Below are 18,361 nucleotides of genomic sequence, written 5' to 3' on the forward strand. Positions count from 1 at the left end.
AAAATAAAAAATATTTCATTAAAAAATCTGAAAGCACTGCTACAATACAGATTAGTCACACAATTTTCTGACTGGAAGTTGGGTTTGTTAATTGACTATTTCTAGAAATTGCCAAGGAATTGCTTGGAATGGTCCTGACCATAACTCCACTGCACATTTGCGGGCTCTAATTGACCAACACAACCACATTGACGGATAAAGGAATATGATGCCATCATATTCCTTTATCCGTGCTTAGATATTGCTAGCAATAATTTTTTTTCTTATGTTCTATTCTTTGTCCATTTGGATTTAAATTCCTGACATCAGTGTTTTTCCTTTCCGCTTGGTTTGTATTTTTTTTTATTATTATTCTTAGTTCGGCTCCTTAAAAAATCTGTTGCTTTGAACCCAACCTCTTGCAGGCATTACAAACTGTGACTTCAGTGATTTCTGAACTGCTATTCATAGGTTCATTTGATAGAGTTAACTATATTTGTCTCTAGCTGACTGCTTGGCAACCCCGGCTGCTGAAGCCGAAGCTGAGCTGATTCTAGACACTGGCCAATCGATTGGTGTGTCTCAGCTTTTTGTGTAGCGAACAAAGCCTGTGAGTTAAGCCAAACCCACACAACTCTAACACAAAACACAGCAGCTCACTCAGCTGCTAGCGATTTTTAGGCCAATTACCTCTGAATTGCTGGTGTGTGCGGAATTCAGCAGCAAGTCAGACTCATCGTTAAAGCAATATAAAAAAAATAAAAAAAATAGTGCTAAACTCAATCCACGTGGGAGTTTAAAAAAAATAAATAAATCATGAATGCTGATTCTCACCTGAACAGCGCTGTTGAGGAAGCAGCTGTTCTGGCCGGGCTCGTTCAGCAGACCTTTAGTTAGCGCGAGGGACACCATGCTCCCAGGTTGGTAGGACTTCTTCAGGCCTCCTCCGGTTTTTTTGAACTTCTTCACCCATGCCATGGAGTTAGAACCTGCAGCTGAAGAAAAACTCTGCTTGCATCCTTTGTAGTGAGGTACAAAGAAACACTTTGTACTGTATCCAACAGCGTTTTCATCCTGGAAGGATGACACCCGCTGATTGTGCACGCATTCTGTAAAGCAAGGGCTTTCATTGCTGTGACATGAACAGAGAATTGATTCGTGACATGACAGGGGCCTTAGACGATTAATCCGGTTCATCTTCAACACAGTTCATTATGTCAGTAACATGAATCACCAGTCTGGTGGTCTGTGTGAGAGGAATCCCTGCCACCAACCTTCTCCAGAGTTGGCAGGAGACTTGCTGCAGCCGGACATGCTGGAACATGGGAGCTGGTCGTTGGGTGTGGCCACTGACTCCGTCCATTTCACCCCCACGCGCCTCCACGGCGGTTCGTGGAAAGCATGTCCAGGATCAGCCACAGGGCAGGCTAAGACACGTACTACTGGGCATTGAACAGCAGCTGGAGGAGGAGAGGAAGAGCTGGGCTGCATTTAAACGATTTTTAAACCCTAAGACAGCCATACATTTGGGAAGAAAATGCATAATGGGTTTATAAAAATCATGCACTAATAATTTCTTATCTTCATTCACAGACAATGCACGGCTCTTGCTCAGAACTCTGTTTTCAAACTTTAAAGACATGCAAGTCTGCTCACAAATCGGCTCTGGTTCCTTTTAGCAACATCTGTTTGTGCTCACATTCAATGACTTGTTCAGCATTTGTCTGCTACTGTTTGAGTCATGCAGCTTGCTCTTAAACTTCCTCTTTTAGGATAAAAACTGCATTCTGATATCTGAACACCTTTAAAGCATATTATTTTATCAACTGCGTTCTTTGAGGATGATGCTTTACATCTGAGGATGTAAAGTGTGCCCTAAATTGGAAAATGTATGTACTTTCTTTATTTTTGTATTATTTTTGTTTTTAAAAAAGTATTATATTTTCTTCAAATCTTGCATTGCTTTGCTTGAGAGATTGTTTTAGGGTAAGATTGTTGTTTCACACAGGAATATCATTGTTGACGCCCCGAGACTAGATTTACCCTAAATTAAGATGCTAAGAGTGTAATATTTTGCATGATATTAACTGCTTGTAAGACTTTAAATTAACCTCAAATGGATGGTCCATTCTTATTTAGAAGTTGAAATTGCCATGCTTCTAGTTGTGGAGCTGAACAGAGCAGTGGGAATTTCAAGTGGGAAAGTCTGAGGTTTCTCACCAACTCCCAATCTCAAAATCCAAGATGGCCACACTGCATATAAAATGCAGTTTAATTGTTCTCCTAACAATTTGTATTTCACTCAGTCTTTCATATTCACAGTAGTGTTTAACCATCTTTAGTTAAAGGTGTGGCCAACATTTGGATATTTGCAGATAAATACACTATTATTAGCTCACATTGCTAACAGTCAGAAACTTGGTCAGTAGTTAATAATAAACTAGTAAATCCCTCTGAATTTCGAACTTGGGATCGGAGCACAGTTAAGTTGGGTTTGATGTCATTCCTTAATTGAAATTGTGACTTCAGAAACAAAATACAACGCAGTTTAAGTAGCCATTTGCATACATTTCTTTTTGATTGCTTCATTTCATACTAGACATTCTTGAAATATGCTTTTCTCAGCCTCTCTTAAGAATTTTTTTTGATAAAGGAAAAATCAATGTCCTTGGGCAACTTATCTTATTCTCCACCAAACCTCATTGTTTCTATATCACTTTGTGTTTATCTTACAGATATTTGATACAAAATAATCTCTGGTATTCAGAGTACCACTAGAGGCAGCCTCTAGTGGTACTTGTGCCACACAAAAAACAACTGGGATATTTATTAACCCAAATTCCTGGTTCATGCTGTTGGGACTGTGTTGGATTAGTAGAAAAAGCTACAAGAATTAACCAGAGACCTCCATTGTGAAAAATGCAACAACTTGATTCAACAGAATCAAATAATAAACACAAATATGACAAAATAATATTGTATAATAATCTTGAAGTCAGTGTATTATTCTTAGGACATTAGTTCACAGTGAAGAACAAGGTTATTCATATAAAATTACATTGGCCTTTAACATGCAACAGTAAACTTCACTTGTATACCAGATTTTAGTAAACAATGTATCATAATTAATATTTTTACTAACTTTCTCCACCTAAAGTTTAACTTTTTTCCTACATGTTTCAAATATTCATCCTTAAGCTAATTCATATTTAAACCACTTTTGTATTTTTTTATTTTGGACTTCACATCTGTAGTCAATTAACGTGGGTCTAGTAAAGAGGAAAAATAATTCAAATGCTTTATATATTTTCTGAGATGCTAATTTGTATCTTTTACCAGAAGCCACAGTCTACAGAGATGCTACACATGTTTAAAACAATATACCCATACAGAAAGGTATCAGTCAGGAGAAGAATTCAACAAAATTTAACATCCCAGGTGAAAAAAGTATACTTTAGAATACTAAATTTTAACATACTTTAGTATACTTTTATCGATGTACTTAAACTGTACTACTTTGGAACAACTAATTTTGTGCTTAGTATACTTTAGTAGTATTTAAATAGTATTAAATTACAACAAATAGTATATTTTAGTACGCCAGCTGGAGATAGGCACCAGCAACCCTCCCGACCCCATTGAGGGACAAGGGTGAAAGAAAATGGATGGATGGATGGAGTATATTTTAGTATACTATACGTACTTTTTTGGAACAACTTCAAGTGTACTTAAAGTATATTTTTTAAATATATTTCAGAGCTTTATTATTATATTTTGATATAATTATATTTTGAGTATAATTCTCTCAGAATTATATTAAAAATATATATTTAATATAGGCTACTTCAAATATATTTTAAATATACTATTGATATATTAGTAATGTATTTAAATTAGTTAATTTTTATTTTTGATTTCCTGCTATTGATAATAAACTACAATTTTAATTACTCATGAAAGTCCTAATATTCCTATGTACCTATTTTGTACATGACATGCATAACTACACTACAGTGCTTACATTGTTTTAGGCTACAATTACATGGAAAGATTAATTACACAAGATGCCCAAGGTAATTCGAATATTTTGTTTTATTACCGACATTTTAAAATTGTCCAATTTTACTCACAACTTTATGAACTTTACATAAATGATCACTTTACACATCAAAAGTGAACACATGAACATGAAAATTAAAGTGTGACAATAAAACATAAAAGTGAGGATCAATGACAGAACATTCCCGTTGACTGCACCTTACAGGAACCTACAACAAAGAACAATGGAGCAATTAAACAGAGAAAGTATTTGTATTTAAAGAGAACAATGACAAATAAAAAAATAATACTTACAATTTTAAGACATTGTGGACTTGCCATGTATGTGACATCATAAGAACTATGATGATTGGGACCGGATGCCTGGGGTGGAAAAACATTTCTGGGTGTCTTCTTTGCCTGTTTATGTTAGAAGTAGAAAAAAAATAGTCAGCAATATCATAGAATCAGTTGATGTTGGCATCAACTATGAAGCTGTTTTAAGTGTGGACTTAAGGAGACAAACTACCTTAAAATCTTTCAATCCATGATCTGAACACACTGATCCTTGCAGGGTGGTGAGGGGGCTGGTGGTGCCCATCTTCAGCAGCCATCAGATGAGAGGCAGGGTTCACCCTGGACAGGTCACCAGGGCCCTGAAAGTTAACAACAAATAAAAAAAAAGAAAGATAAATGTTAGATTAACAAGAAGAGAAAAATTATTTCCAGTTACCTTTAAATCAAATCATGTTTATTAAGCACTTAGTGTTGGTAACACACCAGTTTTTGTTGTTGAAAATGTAGCTAGCTCCTCATTGAACAAACAAACTTACGTCATGAAAACGATGTGGAGGTTCATCCTCAGAGCTGGTTGGTGATCTGGTGGAGTCAGAGCTTCTTCTGAGACAGAAAGTCTTTAGGTTTCCTAACATCCGATTTCTCTGGCTTTTTCTTTCATCTTCATTTGCTTAGTTAGACTGCAAACATATGTTGAAGATAAAGTCATTGATGAACGAGTTAGAACAACAATCTCACAATATCAAAGTCTCTCTGTCTTATGGAGCTTAATTAAAACCAGGTTAGTTTATGAATTAAAGTATAAGTCGCAACAAACAGCCTCCATGCAGTTATAACATGAAGCTGAATGATTGCTATAGTAATAATCATACAAGTCACAATACAATTGATAAAATAATTATTTAAGAAACCAATGTAAGTTATATATCTTTACTGCACTGTTTATAATTAAATGAAGGTAATTAATAAGCAAACTTACCACCAGCTAGCAGCACTTAGCAGCCTTCGTCCCCCCGGGCTCCTTTTGTGACACACATTTCATTTCCTTCAGTTGTTGTCCCGTTGTGTTGTTGTCTAACTCGAACTAGGACGTCACTAGCTTGAATTTACCAAAATTAGTAACTATTATCAAGGCCCTCTCTACTTTTAAGGCATTGTGCGAGCAAAAATGGCGAATTTGAACAGCGTCTGTTATCTTCCATGCGTCAAGTTTTTTCTTCTCTTTGTGGCGTTTTTTAAATAAATGAAAATGTGCAATACCGCCGCTATCTGGTCTGGGGTATGAACTGGAGCTAATGCCGTTGATAATAAGGTTTTACATCACACATCTGAAAATTGATTGGGTACTTTCTTAAAAATTACATCATGATTATCCTTTTTTTATTGTATGCAATTTTAATAAATAGTAAAAGATTATTAAGGCACTTAAAAATTCATACATATTTATTTATATTTTGTTCACTTAAAGTATATTTTTATTTAATATATTAAAAGTGTACTTTGGCACAATTATGTTTAAGTGTGTTTAAAGTACTAATTTCGAAATTGGTACAAGTGTATTTTTAGTATACTTCAGATATACTTATACGTAGTACACTTAATAATTAGTATACTTAAAGTGTACTTTCACAAATTTAAGTATGATTGAAGTATACTAAAGTAGCCTATACTTTTTTTCACCTGGGATGTTATGTATTTACAATGGTTAAGTGAATTTACAATGGTTAAGTGAAGATAGTAATCAGTAACTGGAGAAACCATGCTAAGTAACATGTCATGGTCTTAAGAATAAAAGCTGGATCTGGTTTGTGAGCATCAGTGAGTCCAAGAATGCATTCAAATGAGCAAAAGATCGGCTTCAGTTGAAAAGGATACAAAATGTTAGAAATAGAAGCCACCTAAAGAGGATTGGGTATAAGAGATGTCCTCACAAACTGATAGGAGGAAAGGTGGGTGGGTGGGATGCTGATAAAGTCCAACTGAAGAACACTGAATATTGTTTCAAATGGTGGTTTAACAAAACTACCATTTGACAACCTTAGTCTAAGGTTGTTGCAGTAAAAATAAGGCATTGAAAACTAACGCAAAAAGGACATTGCAGCATTTTAATTCCTCTCCCCAACATGTTTGTTTTTCTGTCAAATTGTGTAATATTTATGTCACAGTTGTCTTGCCATTTTATTTTTGTACTATTGTTTTAGTTGTATTATTTCTGAAATTCAATCAACTTTGGAACTTAACCAAAGATACTCTGACCTGAGGAGGACAAAAAACAAATATTTTATGTGGTTTTATGAGTTTTGTTTTTTTTATTTTAATAGTAGATACTTTTTTTAGGGGGGGGGGATTTCTATCTTAGGTGTGTTTTTTTCCTAATCATTTTAAATAAAGAAATAAGCCAAAAATAAAATATTTTTATTTAACTTTTTCTAGTAATGCATGTTAATGGATTTTTCCCCCCCATCTCACTCTCAGTACTACAATTAAAGATAATTGACTTTAACACATTGGGGTGGTTAAAAATAACTATATGAGACTTATAATCTGTGTTGAATTGATACTTACTTTACCCAGGACTAGATTGGTTTTAACTCAACAGTTTTTATAGTGCATGGTTAAAATAAATTGCTGGATTAATAATAGAAAGTTACTTGGCAAACTTCAAATTACATAAGTATGATCAAATATAAACATGTAGCTCAACAAAGCAGCACAAAATAAGATTAAGCTATACTGAATCTAATGTAATCAAAGCTGTTATTATTATATTTTTGTGTACCAATGTGTCCACCATAAAGTCAAATGGTTTAGTATTACTTTATGTGTTAAACACCTACCATGTGACGCTTTTAAAGGCCTGTAATGTTTCCGATAATCGAGCATCTTTGCTTTCTGGTTCAAGCAGGGGGCATGCATACTTTATTGAACGAGATTTAATGATCGGATCCTCTAATTCTCTGCTTTTTAAGCTCATAAAAGCTTCAACCAGCACGCTGCCACTGTAGGATTCTTACTCCTACTGTTAGAACAGCCCTTCTATACTCTCCAGCTCCTGCTCAGCTACACCGCCAGAAATAAATATGCCGCAACTTGCATTTCTGCCTACAGTAAGGCAGCCAAACGCCGCTGCGCTCACCTCCAACAGCCGCGGTCGGGTCTCTTCCACTGAAGTCTGCAGGGCGCTCCAGCTGTCAACGCGCCAAATCCCGCGACTTTTTTCCCAGAATGCTGATAACAAACCCGGGCAGAAATCACTGCAGATGTGGGATCCGGGGCGCATGTAGCGGTACTATCCGTGCAGCATTCCCAACTCCTCCTTCCCCAGCCTCGGTGTGGTACCGACCGTGTAGGAAACGAAATTTCTCTCCCTCCTTTTTTTTTTTTTTTTTTTTTTTTTTTTCTGAAAATGCTGTACTGATGCTTGGCCTGTGCCAGAATGTCCGACGCGGATTAGTGATGTTTTGAAATTTTGAGAGGTCAAACTCCGCCCCTAGTGTAGCCTCAAGTGCACTGCCGCTCCATTGCAATCCTCAATGCCTGCATGGAAAACTGTGTGCCGGAGGAAGGTCAGACTTCCAACTTGTCATGATGGTGATGAGAGAAGACATCACATGACCGCACTGGTTTCATAATCATGCAGCACTGTGGGGACTAACCCCTTCCTGTTTGGTGGAGATGCTCTCAGTGAAACGTCAAATCAACATTCACGTTTTAAGGGAAAAACTGAAGTGAACAAATGAGAGCAATAAACTTGCATTTTTTTACATTTATATCACAACGTGCATAAAGTGCAAAAGACACTGATCTGTTATCACAATTCTCTATTGAGCTTTTGAAATTTGTAAATGTGCACTGTCGATATCCGAGGGACTCTGATGCTGCAGTAAGCAAGACAGGGTATTGCAAAAATATATATAAAAAATAGAAAGGAAAAAAAAAAAAGAAAAAATGGGGCAGATGGAGAGCCTGGCAGGGAAAGACTGCAGAGCTTCGCAGGTTATAAGTGGAGACAGGAGGACTAAAAGAAGCTGATGCAAGCTGCAGTCAGCAATTGTCCCGCTGAACTGTGTGTCTTATTCTAACAGATTTTGGTGCTGCTCCCTAAAATACAGAGACACAGAAAGGTTTTAAAAAGTGGTGCCCAGATAAACACAGTAGCTTGTAAAAGTATCAATACCCTGGAACTTCATCTGTGGATTTTATTGTGGTTTTATGTGAAAGTGTTGTATCTTTTAGGTTTTCTTTATGACTAACATAGTTTGTAAAACAACTTTTCATTTCAAATATGATTGATTTACTTAGGTAACTTTTTGAAAAATAAAAAATCTGCTTCTTTATTACACTATACCTTTTACTCTTACTTGGGTAAAGTTATTATGAAGTATTGCTTCTCTTAATTGAATAAAATTTCCTTCCCTTAACAATAATGTTTTGACCAAAAACACACACATAACATAGCTTATGCTAAAGTGAGGCACCTTGTTTATTCACCAACTTAATGTTTCTGTTATTTTCTATCTGGTGAGCCTGCTGTATTAAACAGTAGATATAATAATTAGAAGTACCTTGTCCTGTTCTAATATCTATACCCCACCTACTGTATTTGTTTTATGACTTTTATGTAGAGAAAATCTTAAACTACCAAAATTTGCAAATAACAATATTTTTATCTGTCATGTTTAAATATTCAATCAAATGTTATGATCAGTTACTCACAACTTGAATAACCTTATAAAATACTGTTTACTCAAACTTTAGCAATTTCTTGGATGGCTACTTTTTACTTTTACTTGAGTAAAAACATGTTGGGATAGTGGTTATTTGCGTAGAGCTTTGGTTAGGCCTACTCAACCCACTAAAGGCTAAATTACTTGCCAAGTTCTCTTTAAGTTCTCTTTAAGTTCTCTTTAAGTAAAGCCCAAGTGCACTTAGATTGCACGGAGAATATCTATGAAGATTGATGTTTTGATCTTGTATGGGTTGCATTTAAATCTATTGAGTGGGACTCTCTTCTCACAAATTTCATTACATCAATGGTTTGGTTTTGTGACTCCATAATACCCAGCATGGTACAGAACTAAGGGTTGTCATATCAACAGATCCCCCCCAATTCTTCCATTAAAGTTTAGGTCTTAATGTAATTAAGTGTGAAACTCTAATGTTTTGTATCTTTTGCACATGTTCATATGTGGGGATCAGAAAGGGCTGCAAAAAATCTGAATCAAAGTCATTTTGGTAAAAACTAAGATCAACTGAGTTGACCTGAGCTTATCAGTTAATAACAAAAGAATGGGATGTGAGAACTAAAATCAATCATGAGTCAATATCAGGTAAATTTGTTGATGCCTTCGTTGGGTTTTATGTAAACTATCTCAGAGTCCAAGTCAATTTCAACAGTGGCAGCGATTGCTGGAGAACAAAAAACAACCAGAAACGTTTCTGTTCGTTTAAAGATTGGAAGACGTGTGCAATATTTTCTTTCCCCCTAAAACATTTATGTGAAAGAGACAAGGATGTGCAATCCGCAGGGAGGAATGGGTGTGTCAAAAAAGCACAAAGAATTTGTTGGCTTATTTTAGTGACACTGCATATTTTTTAACGTCAAATGTGTTAGTGCTATAAACCTTGAAACCTCCCTCGGGACACATAAAGAGAAGTTTTTGTATTATTTATAAAGTATGTCTGCAGAGGGGGAAAAAAAATGTCTTGCCAGATATGGAACACCGGAAATCTTTTCAGATCAGCCGTCAAAGTCAATGCTGATGTTCTAAAGGCTATTTTTGGAGATAGATATGTCTGTTTTATTTATTTATTTTTATTTTTTGCAGGTTTCTGTGAACTGCCAAGCCATAATGTCGCTGCACAATCCACGTGCAGTCACTACAGATGAGTCAGTTTTGTTGTAGATTCCTAAAGTTTCTTTTTTTTATTATTATTATTAAAAAATTACATTAAGCACCACCACATGTACTGTGGTTATATTTATTTTCCACCATGTACCATAAATATCCCAAAAGTAAAGAAAATGTTCCTAAATTCTATCTGATTAATGTAACTTATGTTTTAACTCATCCTAAAGCCTGTCCCCTGGGAACTTCATCCTATTTATCTCCTTCTCTTGCATTTTAGCTGCAGTGGCCGTTTCAGATATGGGCGACATGGGCAACCGCCCAGGGCAGCGTCTCGTGGAGGGCATCATGACACCTCCACTAACCTCCGGATCTTCCCTCACCCCCACTGCGACGTGAATGTTACAGCAATCATGGATCAATCATGTGAGAAAATCTGGAAGTGGGGCAGACGTTTACATTCCAGCAGGATTATTATTACAAACACGCAGATTGACATATATGTGTTAAAAGTACATACAGTCAAAATCCACACATACCTTTTTCAGATCTTTATGTGTAAACAATTTAGAAATTCATGCATCATTTTTATTTCACTATATTGGTTTACACTGCTTTGTGGTGGCCTGTAAAACATCGATAAAATACACTAAATCTGTGGTTGTGACACGACAAAATGTGAAAATTTTCGCTATAAAATGTCTCTTTCATCATTGATTTCCAGATTGACCCACCCTGATGAAGACAATTTTGCTCACTGTGAATGCTTCCCACATTGGGTGCAAAGCTTCATCTGAAGAACCGAATGTTTTGCACTTAAAAGAAAAGCTAAAATGAACTTATTTCATCTTTTATTGTTGCTTGAACTACTCACACACTTGATGTTTTGGACGTGGCAACAAAATGGCTCAAGTACATACAATATACAGTATGATCATGATGAAAACTTAGTGCAGTTCTTTAGGGGCTTATGCCTGTTAACACAAAATATTCATCTGATTGACAGGTCTTAAAATTTAGTGAAACATTTCTGACCTGATTAACAGAAATACATAACAAAAATCACAGCCTGTTACATGATCCAATTGCCCAAAGAACTACTTTAGCAGAACTCATCTGTGTGATAATATATGACCTTTCACCTGTTCTAGTAAAGGTCAAAACTAAGTTCACCTTCAAAGGTTTTTTAATGGGTTTGTCTATGATGAAGCTCTTTAGATTTTTAGCATTTTTTTATGTTCTGGTTTGTCTGACAGAGGAACCTTGGATGTTTGTTACTGTGGACACTGGAAAGTGTTTGGAATATTTTCCAGATTGCTCCTTACTCCAGGCTCACGTTGTGTTAAAAGGCCTGCAGACTTTTCAGGCCCCAAAGCTTCTCCTTTCATAGACACATGCTGTTGATCTGATAGTGAAGTGCATTTGATTAGCAGCACCAGGCTGCTATTTATCACATTGCTGTTTACATTCTCATGTTTTGGCCTTTAGTTTTCAGTAAATCACATCTTGTGTAATAAATTTGTATTTAAGGTTGCACTACCCGATTTGTAGGACCTGGATGAACTAGATGATAGGATATATGTAAGTCCTGCTTTTACTCAGAATACTTCTTAATCTTAATCTATTATTTAACCAAACATTTTGATGCTGCTTTGGTGCTTAATTGTATCTAACAGACATAGTTGCAGACAGGCATTTATATACTCTGTATATTCTTCCCCCACCCCCTGAAAACTCCCACTAAATGATAAATGATGATGACTTTATTGTACAGAGCATATATCCAAATGTGCAAATGTTATGTACATAAAATATTCATCTTATCATTTGAATATTGTTTATTTACAGCCTTCTTCCGGATATTGAATGCAAATTTTGTAATGTGTCATTAAAATAAATACTACTGTCAGAAAACAGGCAAGTTAACCTCTCTGTCAGGTTCACTGGATGTTATATTAAATGCTGTAAAGAAATTACAGTGGTGAAACTAATAGACCCCCCCTCCTTTGTCCCGTTCTGCAGGTTGACCGCTAAAGGCTGCGTTGTGTTCCCGTGTTCCAGTAGAATCCTCTACAGGTCATCAGACTCAGGCACACTGAAGGACTCCAAGGTGATAGTTGGTAGAATGAGATGAATGCCCTCAGATATCCAGCCCTGGGCCGTCCTGTTGAACGTGGGCCGCTTGGCCTGGGGGTCACTTAGCTCCTGGTACTGCGGCGGGCTCAGGTCCACCTCCGGGAGCTTGAATGTGATCCCTCTTGGAGCTTTCTCAAAACCACCATAAGGAGTGGCAACCCTGCAGTTGAGAGCAACATACTGATTGCTTTGCATGCCATAGCCTTCCCTTTTGGATTTATGGAGTTATTGTCGTTTTCTCACCGGTTGAAGCATTTGTATTCAGGGAGCTCCTGCCGCGGCTCTGGCTCTGGCATTCTGAGTTGCAGAGATTCAGCAAGGCTGGGGTCACTAAGGATCACCTGTTCCCACGGTGAGTGGTAAGTCTTATGCACAGGCTGGGTGTCCAGCTTTTCTGCAGCCATGTCTGCGGAAAAAGAGAGACAGATGTGACAACCGCTTCCGTATCACAACAGGCTGATCTATCAGTTTGGATTGCCGACAAGGCCTTTTTGTTTTTTTTTTAGAGCTGTTTTCTGCAGCCCGAAATTTTCAAAGTGGATGCGATTAAAATAGCTACAGTGGCAACTTAAAATAGAACGTTTCAAGTGTGCGCTCATTGTATAATGAGTTAAGGCTTCACCAAAGCATTGCGGAAGGACTGGAGGGCTTTAAAAATGGTAACAATAAGTAGAACTCTCTGGTTAAAACATCTTTATGGACAGCCCTAAGATGAATCAATTTTCGGAAAATAAAACCACATAAAACTGATAATAATTTCTGCTATTGTTTCAATCAAACACTTATTTTGTTAGTTATTTTTATTTTTTCTAAATATTTAAAAGTATCCTTGGAGTGAATAATTTGTGTTCGATAATTTTATTGATGATGATGATGATGATGATGATGATGATGATGATGATGATGATGATGATGATGATGATGATGATGATGATGATGATGATGATGATGATGATGATTATTATTATTAAGTGCAAGTTGAAATATTTAATATCCATATGTAAGGAAATAGGCATAATGAAATGCACAATTACCTGAAGCTGAATTTGCAGCACTTCCATCTGCCGGCGGCTCCACCTTAATCTCCACAGAGTGTGTGTTCTGATTCAAAATGTCATTCTGCAAAACAGCATATTGAGGAACATCTGAAAGGCTATGGTCCCAGACATTTTAAAATGTGCATTGCTTAGTGGCTTCATTTATGTAGATTAAACCAAGAGACCAGTTCCAGTTCCACAGCTTATCATCATGCACTGATAAACATGGTAGCAGCTCTTCAAGTTAAGTGCCTAAGCGGCCTCTCAGATGAAACAGCTGCAGCTTGTCACAGCTATTGTCTGTGTGGTCTACAACTTTATCTCAAAGAACATACAGATCCGCGCCAGAAATCCATAGCGTAGACAAGATTGGATTATATCTAATCATTTGAAGAGATTTAGAGCAAAAAGTAGGGGGCTTACATTCAGGAGAGCGTTTGCTTCATTTTGAATGCTTTCGAACGTGTACTTCTCAGACCTCCTCTGTCGCATTTTGAAAAGCCGAGAACCTCTGTTGGAGAGCAGCGACAGCTCCTCTAGCATGATGTCTTTTGGAGTGCTGAGCTTCTTTCCCAGGTCCATGACTCCTGACACCCAAAAGAATTTGCTTATTAATTTTGTACATAATATTCTAAGCAGATCCCTTTGCTAACACCTGAGAGTTATGGTTGACAACAGCATAAACCAAGGAAATGATCAATTATCAGTCAAAAATACCTTCTGGGATTCTTGAATTGCAACTCAATGAAGGCCCAAGGAATGAAATTAGATAACTTTGAAGTGTGTGTGGCAACAAAAACCACAGAAATCCCAAATAAAAAGCAAGGTTTATTTATATAGCACATTTCAGGAACAAAGCAATTAAAGGTGAACAATAAACTAAATAGAAAAAAGAAACATTTCATCAGTGGCAAAATAAAGAGAAGCAATGAAAGGTTGTACTTATAATTTATCAAAGTGGGTTTTTAGCCTTGATTTAAAGGCACTCAGTGTTTGACTACTTTTGCAGTTTTCTGGAAGTTTGTTCCAGATACATAAAAAAAAAATTATATTTAGGATTTCTGGCCAACAGTTCCAAAAACCTCGCTAAATTAAGAACAGCATTATTTCAGAATAATTAAGTAGAAAGCAAAAGTAGTCATCTCAAGAAAAAGCAAAAGACAAAAATAAAAAATTATTTTTTTTGGGTGGAAAGACTACTCAATTGATGAATAACTGTTTGATCATAACGTCTGATTCATTTTGTAGAAATCATGTAGTCACGCAAATGATCACACTTTTAAATAATAAATTTGAAAAATGCTGAAAATTCCTAACATCTTTAATAAATTCAGATTAAGGCACAAGTAAAACAAATTCATTTTTCTTACACAACAAATAACTTCAAAGCCTTACTTCAAAATTACTCAAGTAAGGGAGCTATGTGGTGAAGTAAAACTACTTCTGGGAGCACAAGAGAAATGCAACTTTGGTAAACATATCTGAGTGAATATAACTGTGCGGCTCAGCTCTGGGTATGTCTGGTGGAAAACTGAAACTACAAATGTCCCTGAATGCATCACCCCCAATGACAAAACATGGAGATGGATAATGAACTTCCAGACCTTCCATCAATGAACCAGTATGTACTGCCAAACCTACAACTGGGTTAAATCAAATATATTTATGCACCGGAAGGGATCAGTCAAAGTTTAGATGCAAATAAATGACAAATATTTGGTAAGATTTCAAACACTATCTATCCAAACTCAGTAAACCTGATTTTGCCAAGTGAGATGGGAGAAAATCAGTCTCTAGATACAGTATGTAAAGCTGGTTAAATCAGACCCCAAACATGTGTTTCTATAAAGCATCGACACATGTGGGCTAAATACTTGAACATGGAGAACTTTTCAGGTTTTTGTGTGAAAATGTTTTTGAAAGCATTGCATAATTTTGCTTCCACTTCACAGCTAATTGAATATTTTCCATAGACGTTTATTGGGTGAATTTTAAAAGTTTTGTGGGATTATGCTGTGGATCTGTCTAAATACTCTCTAGTTTAATTTCAAATTACTTTTATTAAAAATTTCAATTTTAACCGAATAAAATTTCATCAAAACTTTCCCAGTTTCTATTTTTATCACGAGTCCTGTTCCCAAATGAAGCCGTCATTGTGCTTGAGCTTTTTGGGTACAAGATGTTTCCTCATTCACGTGCACAGACAGAATGCACCCCAGCTGTTGTAGACCTTCACGTTGCCCAGTCAGCTTCACAGTTGCTCTGACAAAGCTTCCCTCCCATCTTTCACCAGCACTCCCACCCAGTTAGAAATAGCCTATAGTGAAAGAACAACGACAAGGGATTAGGCAGCCTTCACAGTAAATCATCCCAATGTATTTATGGCTCACACTGGTCAGTAGCCCTGACATTTTGAACTCTGCTGTTTTGCTCTGACTCCTTATCGCAACATAGAGCGCCGCTCACACAGTGTCTGAGTGCCTCTTCCTCTCGTTCCTGCATGTGTCTTGCTATGAACTGGGGCTTGAATGAGAACATAAAAGAGCCTTTAACAGGACAGATGAATCTGCTGTCGTGAGTGAGCAAAGAAAGACAATAATTCAGTGCTACGTCTCAGGTTTTATGGAAATAGCAAGTTAAGTTTTGTATCATTTTGCTATTTGTAAAAATATATATATGTATTTTGAAGTGCTGGAGTGATGTCGCCATAAAGGAAGATGCAAAAAGGCTGGAGAGAAACTCTCATGGTTAAGGCATCAGGACACCCTGCTGAGTTACCTAGGGTCTCAAGAAATTTTGCCCATGGTTGCCCTAGAATGCAAAATTAACTTTGGCCCCTCCTACCTAAAATAAATTTAAATCTGGTTACCATAAGGCACAATGCCTTTCTTCTTACTTTGATCCTAATTAGGCTTTACATTCAATTTAAAACAAGAACTTTTAAAATGGTAACTTCTCATATTGATGCACTTTTCTCTTAAACAGAACTCCAGAATTTCAAACAAAACTACTCAAAATGATCTAAAAAACAGAACAATACCCATTTAAAACTTGTGTAAATTCATAATAGGTTTTAAAAAGAAGAAAATGAGGAACTTTCTGATCTGAACTTGAAAAAGTGAGTGATTCCCCCAAAGCTAATTCTGCTCAAGCCCTCATATAACATTAGCCTGGTTCTCATTTTACTTTTAGAAAATGCATTGATACAATAAATTGGTGTTTTGCAAAAAAATAAAAATTAAAAGAAATTCAATCTGTCAGCATAACTCGTGATATTAGAGTGTTTGTTATTTTACAGTAATGTCAGGATCTGCATAGAGCTTTTAATATCTATGTAATCACATCTCAGTTGCATCCTCTTTTGTGGGACTGCAGGCTAAAATCAGCGACATGCTCTTTTAAATTTGTTAGAGGTTAAATTACCAGTCTGAAAGGTCAAGGATTAATCGTGCCCTAAGTTTGTGTAAGTTGCCATGCATAAAACATGTCCACCAGTGCCAACAGAAGTGTTCAAACATTAGGTCGCTCTCAGCTGTTGGTGAAGTCCATCTTTTCATTTTGCTAACCAACTGCAGAACTCAATGCTAGTTTGTTAAAAAGCCAAATAATAGTTAAATGCTTTTGTTGTGTTCATTTACAGGAATTGTAACTATAGAAACATTTTACATGCAAAACAACAAGTAAGTCAGGCTGCGTATGTAAAGTGTGTGAAGTGATCCGGTGGGAAAAAAAATAAACAGACACAAAAATGTGAAAATGTGCCTTTAGTTTCCTTCCAACATAAAAGTCACATGCAGCTGGATTCATCCCCCCTGAAGCACCACTCTCCATTATTGCAGACTGATTTTAGTTACAGCGTCAGATTATTGAAGCGCACCTTTTTAAGACGCGCTCGTACCTGTCGTCGTGTCCCTGCTGTGCAGCCCGTATCCTTGAAGGGGAGACACGGAGACGAAGGGGTCAGTGGTGTGTGATCTTTGCTGATCTTCACGCTCACAGACACTAAAGGCAAACTGTGAGTGTGTCTCTGTCTCTGTTGTGAGTGGAATGCAGCTTGCATCAATAGGCTAAATTTAACCTGTCAAACACTCAGCGGCACTCTCAGACACCATGGGGCAAGGGTAGTGAGTAGAATAGATGATGGGATGTGGATTTCCACTCGGATGTTCTTGGGGAATGAAGATTTTCCCACTTGAGAAAACTTGTTTCCTTATTTCTGTCTTTTTGGGGATGACATGACACATATTTGAGGTTTGACGTAACTTTGAGTTTAACATGCCTTTAAGTTGGTGTGGTTCTCGACACGGTGCGCAGCTGCAGTTTCTAATTCTTCTCTACAAATTCGATTCTTGTTATGCTGTGTAACTGCTGACTAGTGTCTGTCTAATTGACTTAGCAATATTAGTAAGATTTTTTTTTTTCTTGTGGTTTCACAATCCAATACATTCATCAAATTTTTAAAAATTTAGAAAAATCCAACTTTTAATTTGAACACATGTATTCAGTAGAATTTGATTCATTTTCACCTGGAACTGTGCAATAATTTACTTTGTCCAGATGAGGCTTTCATAAGGCTTTTCAGCAACAAACACTCGAGTTGGTTCTGGAGTAAAGAAAAGAATAGGTGAAAATTAGGTACTTCAACCCCATTCTTTTCTCCTCCACAGACCCGGGGAACCTTGGACCTACACATCTTGTGAATGCTGCCAGGAAACTGAATTAAGGCTTTCAATGTGATCTTGTCAGTTCTCAGATCTAAATATTGACATCAGAGTTAATCAAGTGATAATGAGTATGCTTTTGAATATATTTTTTTAAACCCAATAAGTGCACTGACATTACTGATTGGGATATTCTAGTGAAACGAAATACAAACCAGATTCCAGGCTTTATCCAAGGAGGTTAATTTTAATTTACCGATAAGAACACTCATGAAATACTGAATATTTACAGTTCTCTGGCTAATTCAAAGACATGGATATTCATTTTAGACTGTTATTTTCCAAAACTAGAATATGTGTGATT

The 18,361-nt window shown here is 36.6% G+C and overlaps 2 protein-coding genes across 2 annotated transcripts in view; both read right to left on the bottom strand.

Annotated features, from left to right (window-relative positions):
* Nucleotides 1-9,940, bottom strand: part of usp53b (ubiquitin specific peptidase 53b) — a 31,119-nt gene extending 21,179 nt beyond the window's left edge. The window contains exons 1-3 of the mRNA XM_008411514.3: nucleotides 7,451-9,940; nucleotides 1,254-1,439; nucleotides 814-974 (exon numbers count right to left, since the gene is read on the bottom strand). Coding sequence (XP_008409736.1) covers nucleotides 814-974; nucleotides 1,254-1,293 — 201 coding nt within the window. The 5' untranslated portion in view covers nucleotides 1,294-1,439; nucleotides 7,451-9,940. The remainder of the gene's footprint in view (nucleotides 1-813; nucleotides 975-1,253; nucleotides 1,440-7,450) is intronic.
* A 1,057-nt stretch (nucleotides 9,941-10,997) lies between these two features.
* myoz2b (myozenin 2b) lies at nucleotides 10,998-17,757 on the bottom strand. The gene is made up of 5 exons (XM_008411503.3): nucleotides 17,235-17,757; nucleotides 13,760-13,923; nucleotides 13,334-13,418; nucleotides 12,543-12,705; nucleotides 10,998-12,459 (listed from the first exon to the last, which is right to left on the bottom strand). The coding sequence occupies exons 2-5, from the start codon at nucleotides 13,916-13,918 to the stop codon at nucleotides 12,234-12,236; spliced, it is 633 nt and encodes a 210-aa protein (XP_008409725.1). The 5' UTR covers nucleotides 13,919-13,923; nucleotides 17,235-17,757; the 3' UTR covers nucleotides 10,998-12,233.
* Between the last annotated feature and the right edge of the window lie 604 nt (nucleotides 17,758-18,361).

The sequence above is a fragment of the Poecilia reticulata genome, chromosome 1, assembly GCF_904066995.2.
Source record: "Poecilia reticulata chromosome 1, P_reticulata-male-v2, whole genome shotgun sequence".
In the NCBI taxonomy this organism is placed as follows: domain Eukaryota; kingdom Metazoa; phylum Chordata; class Actinopteri; order Cyprinodontiformes; family Poeciliidae; genus Poecilia; species Poecilia reticulata.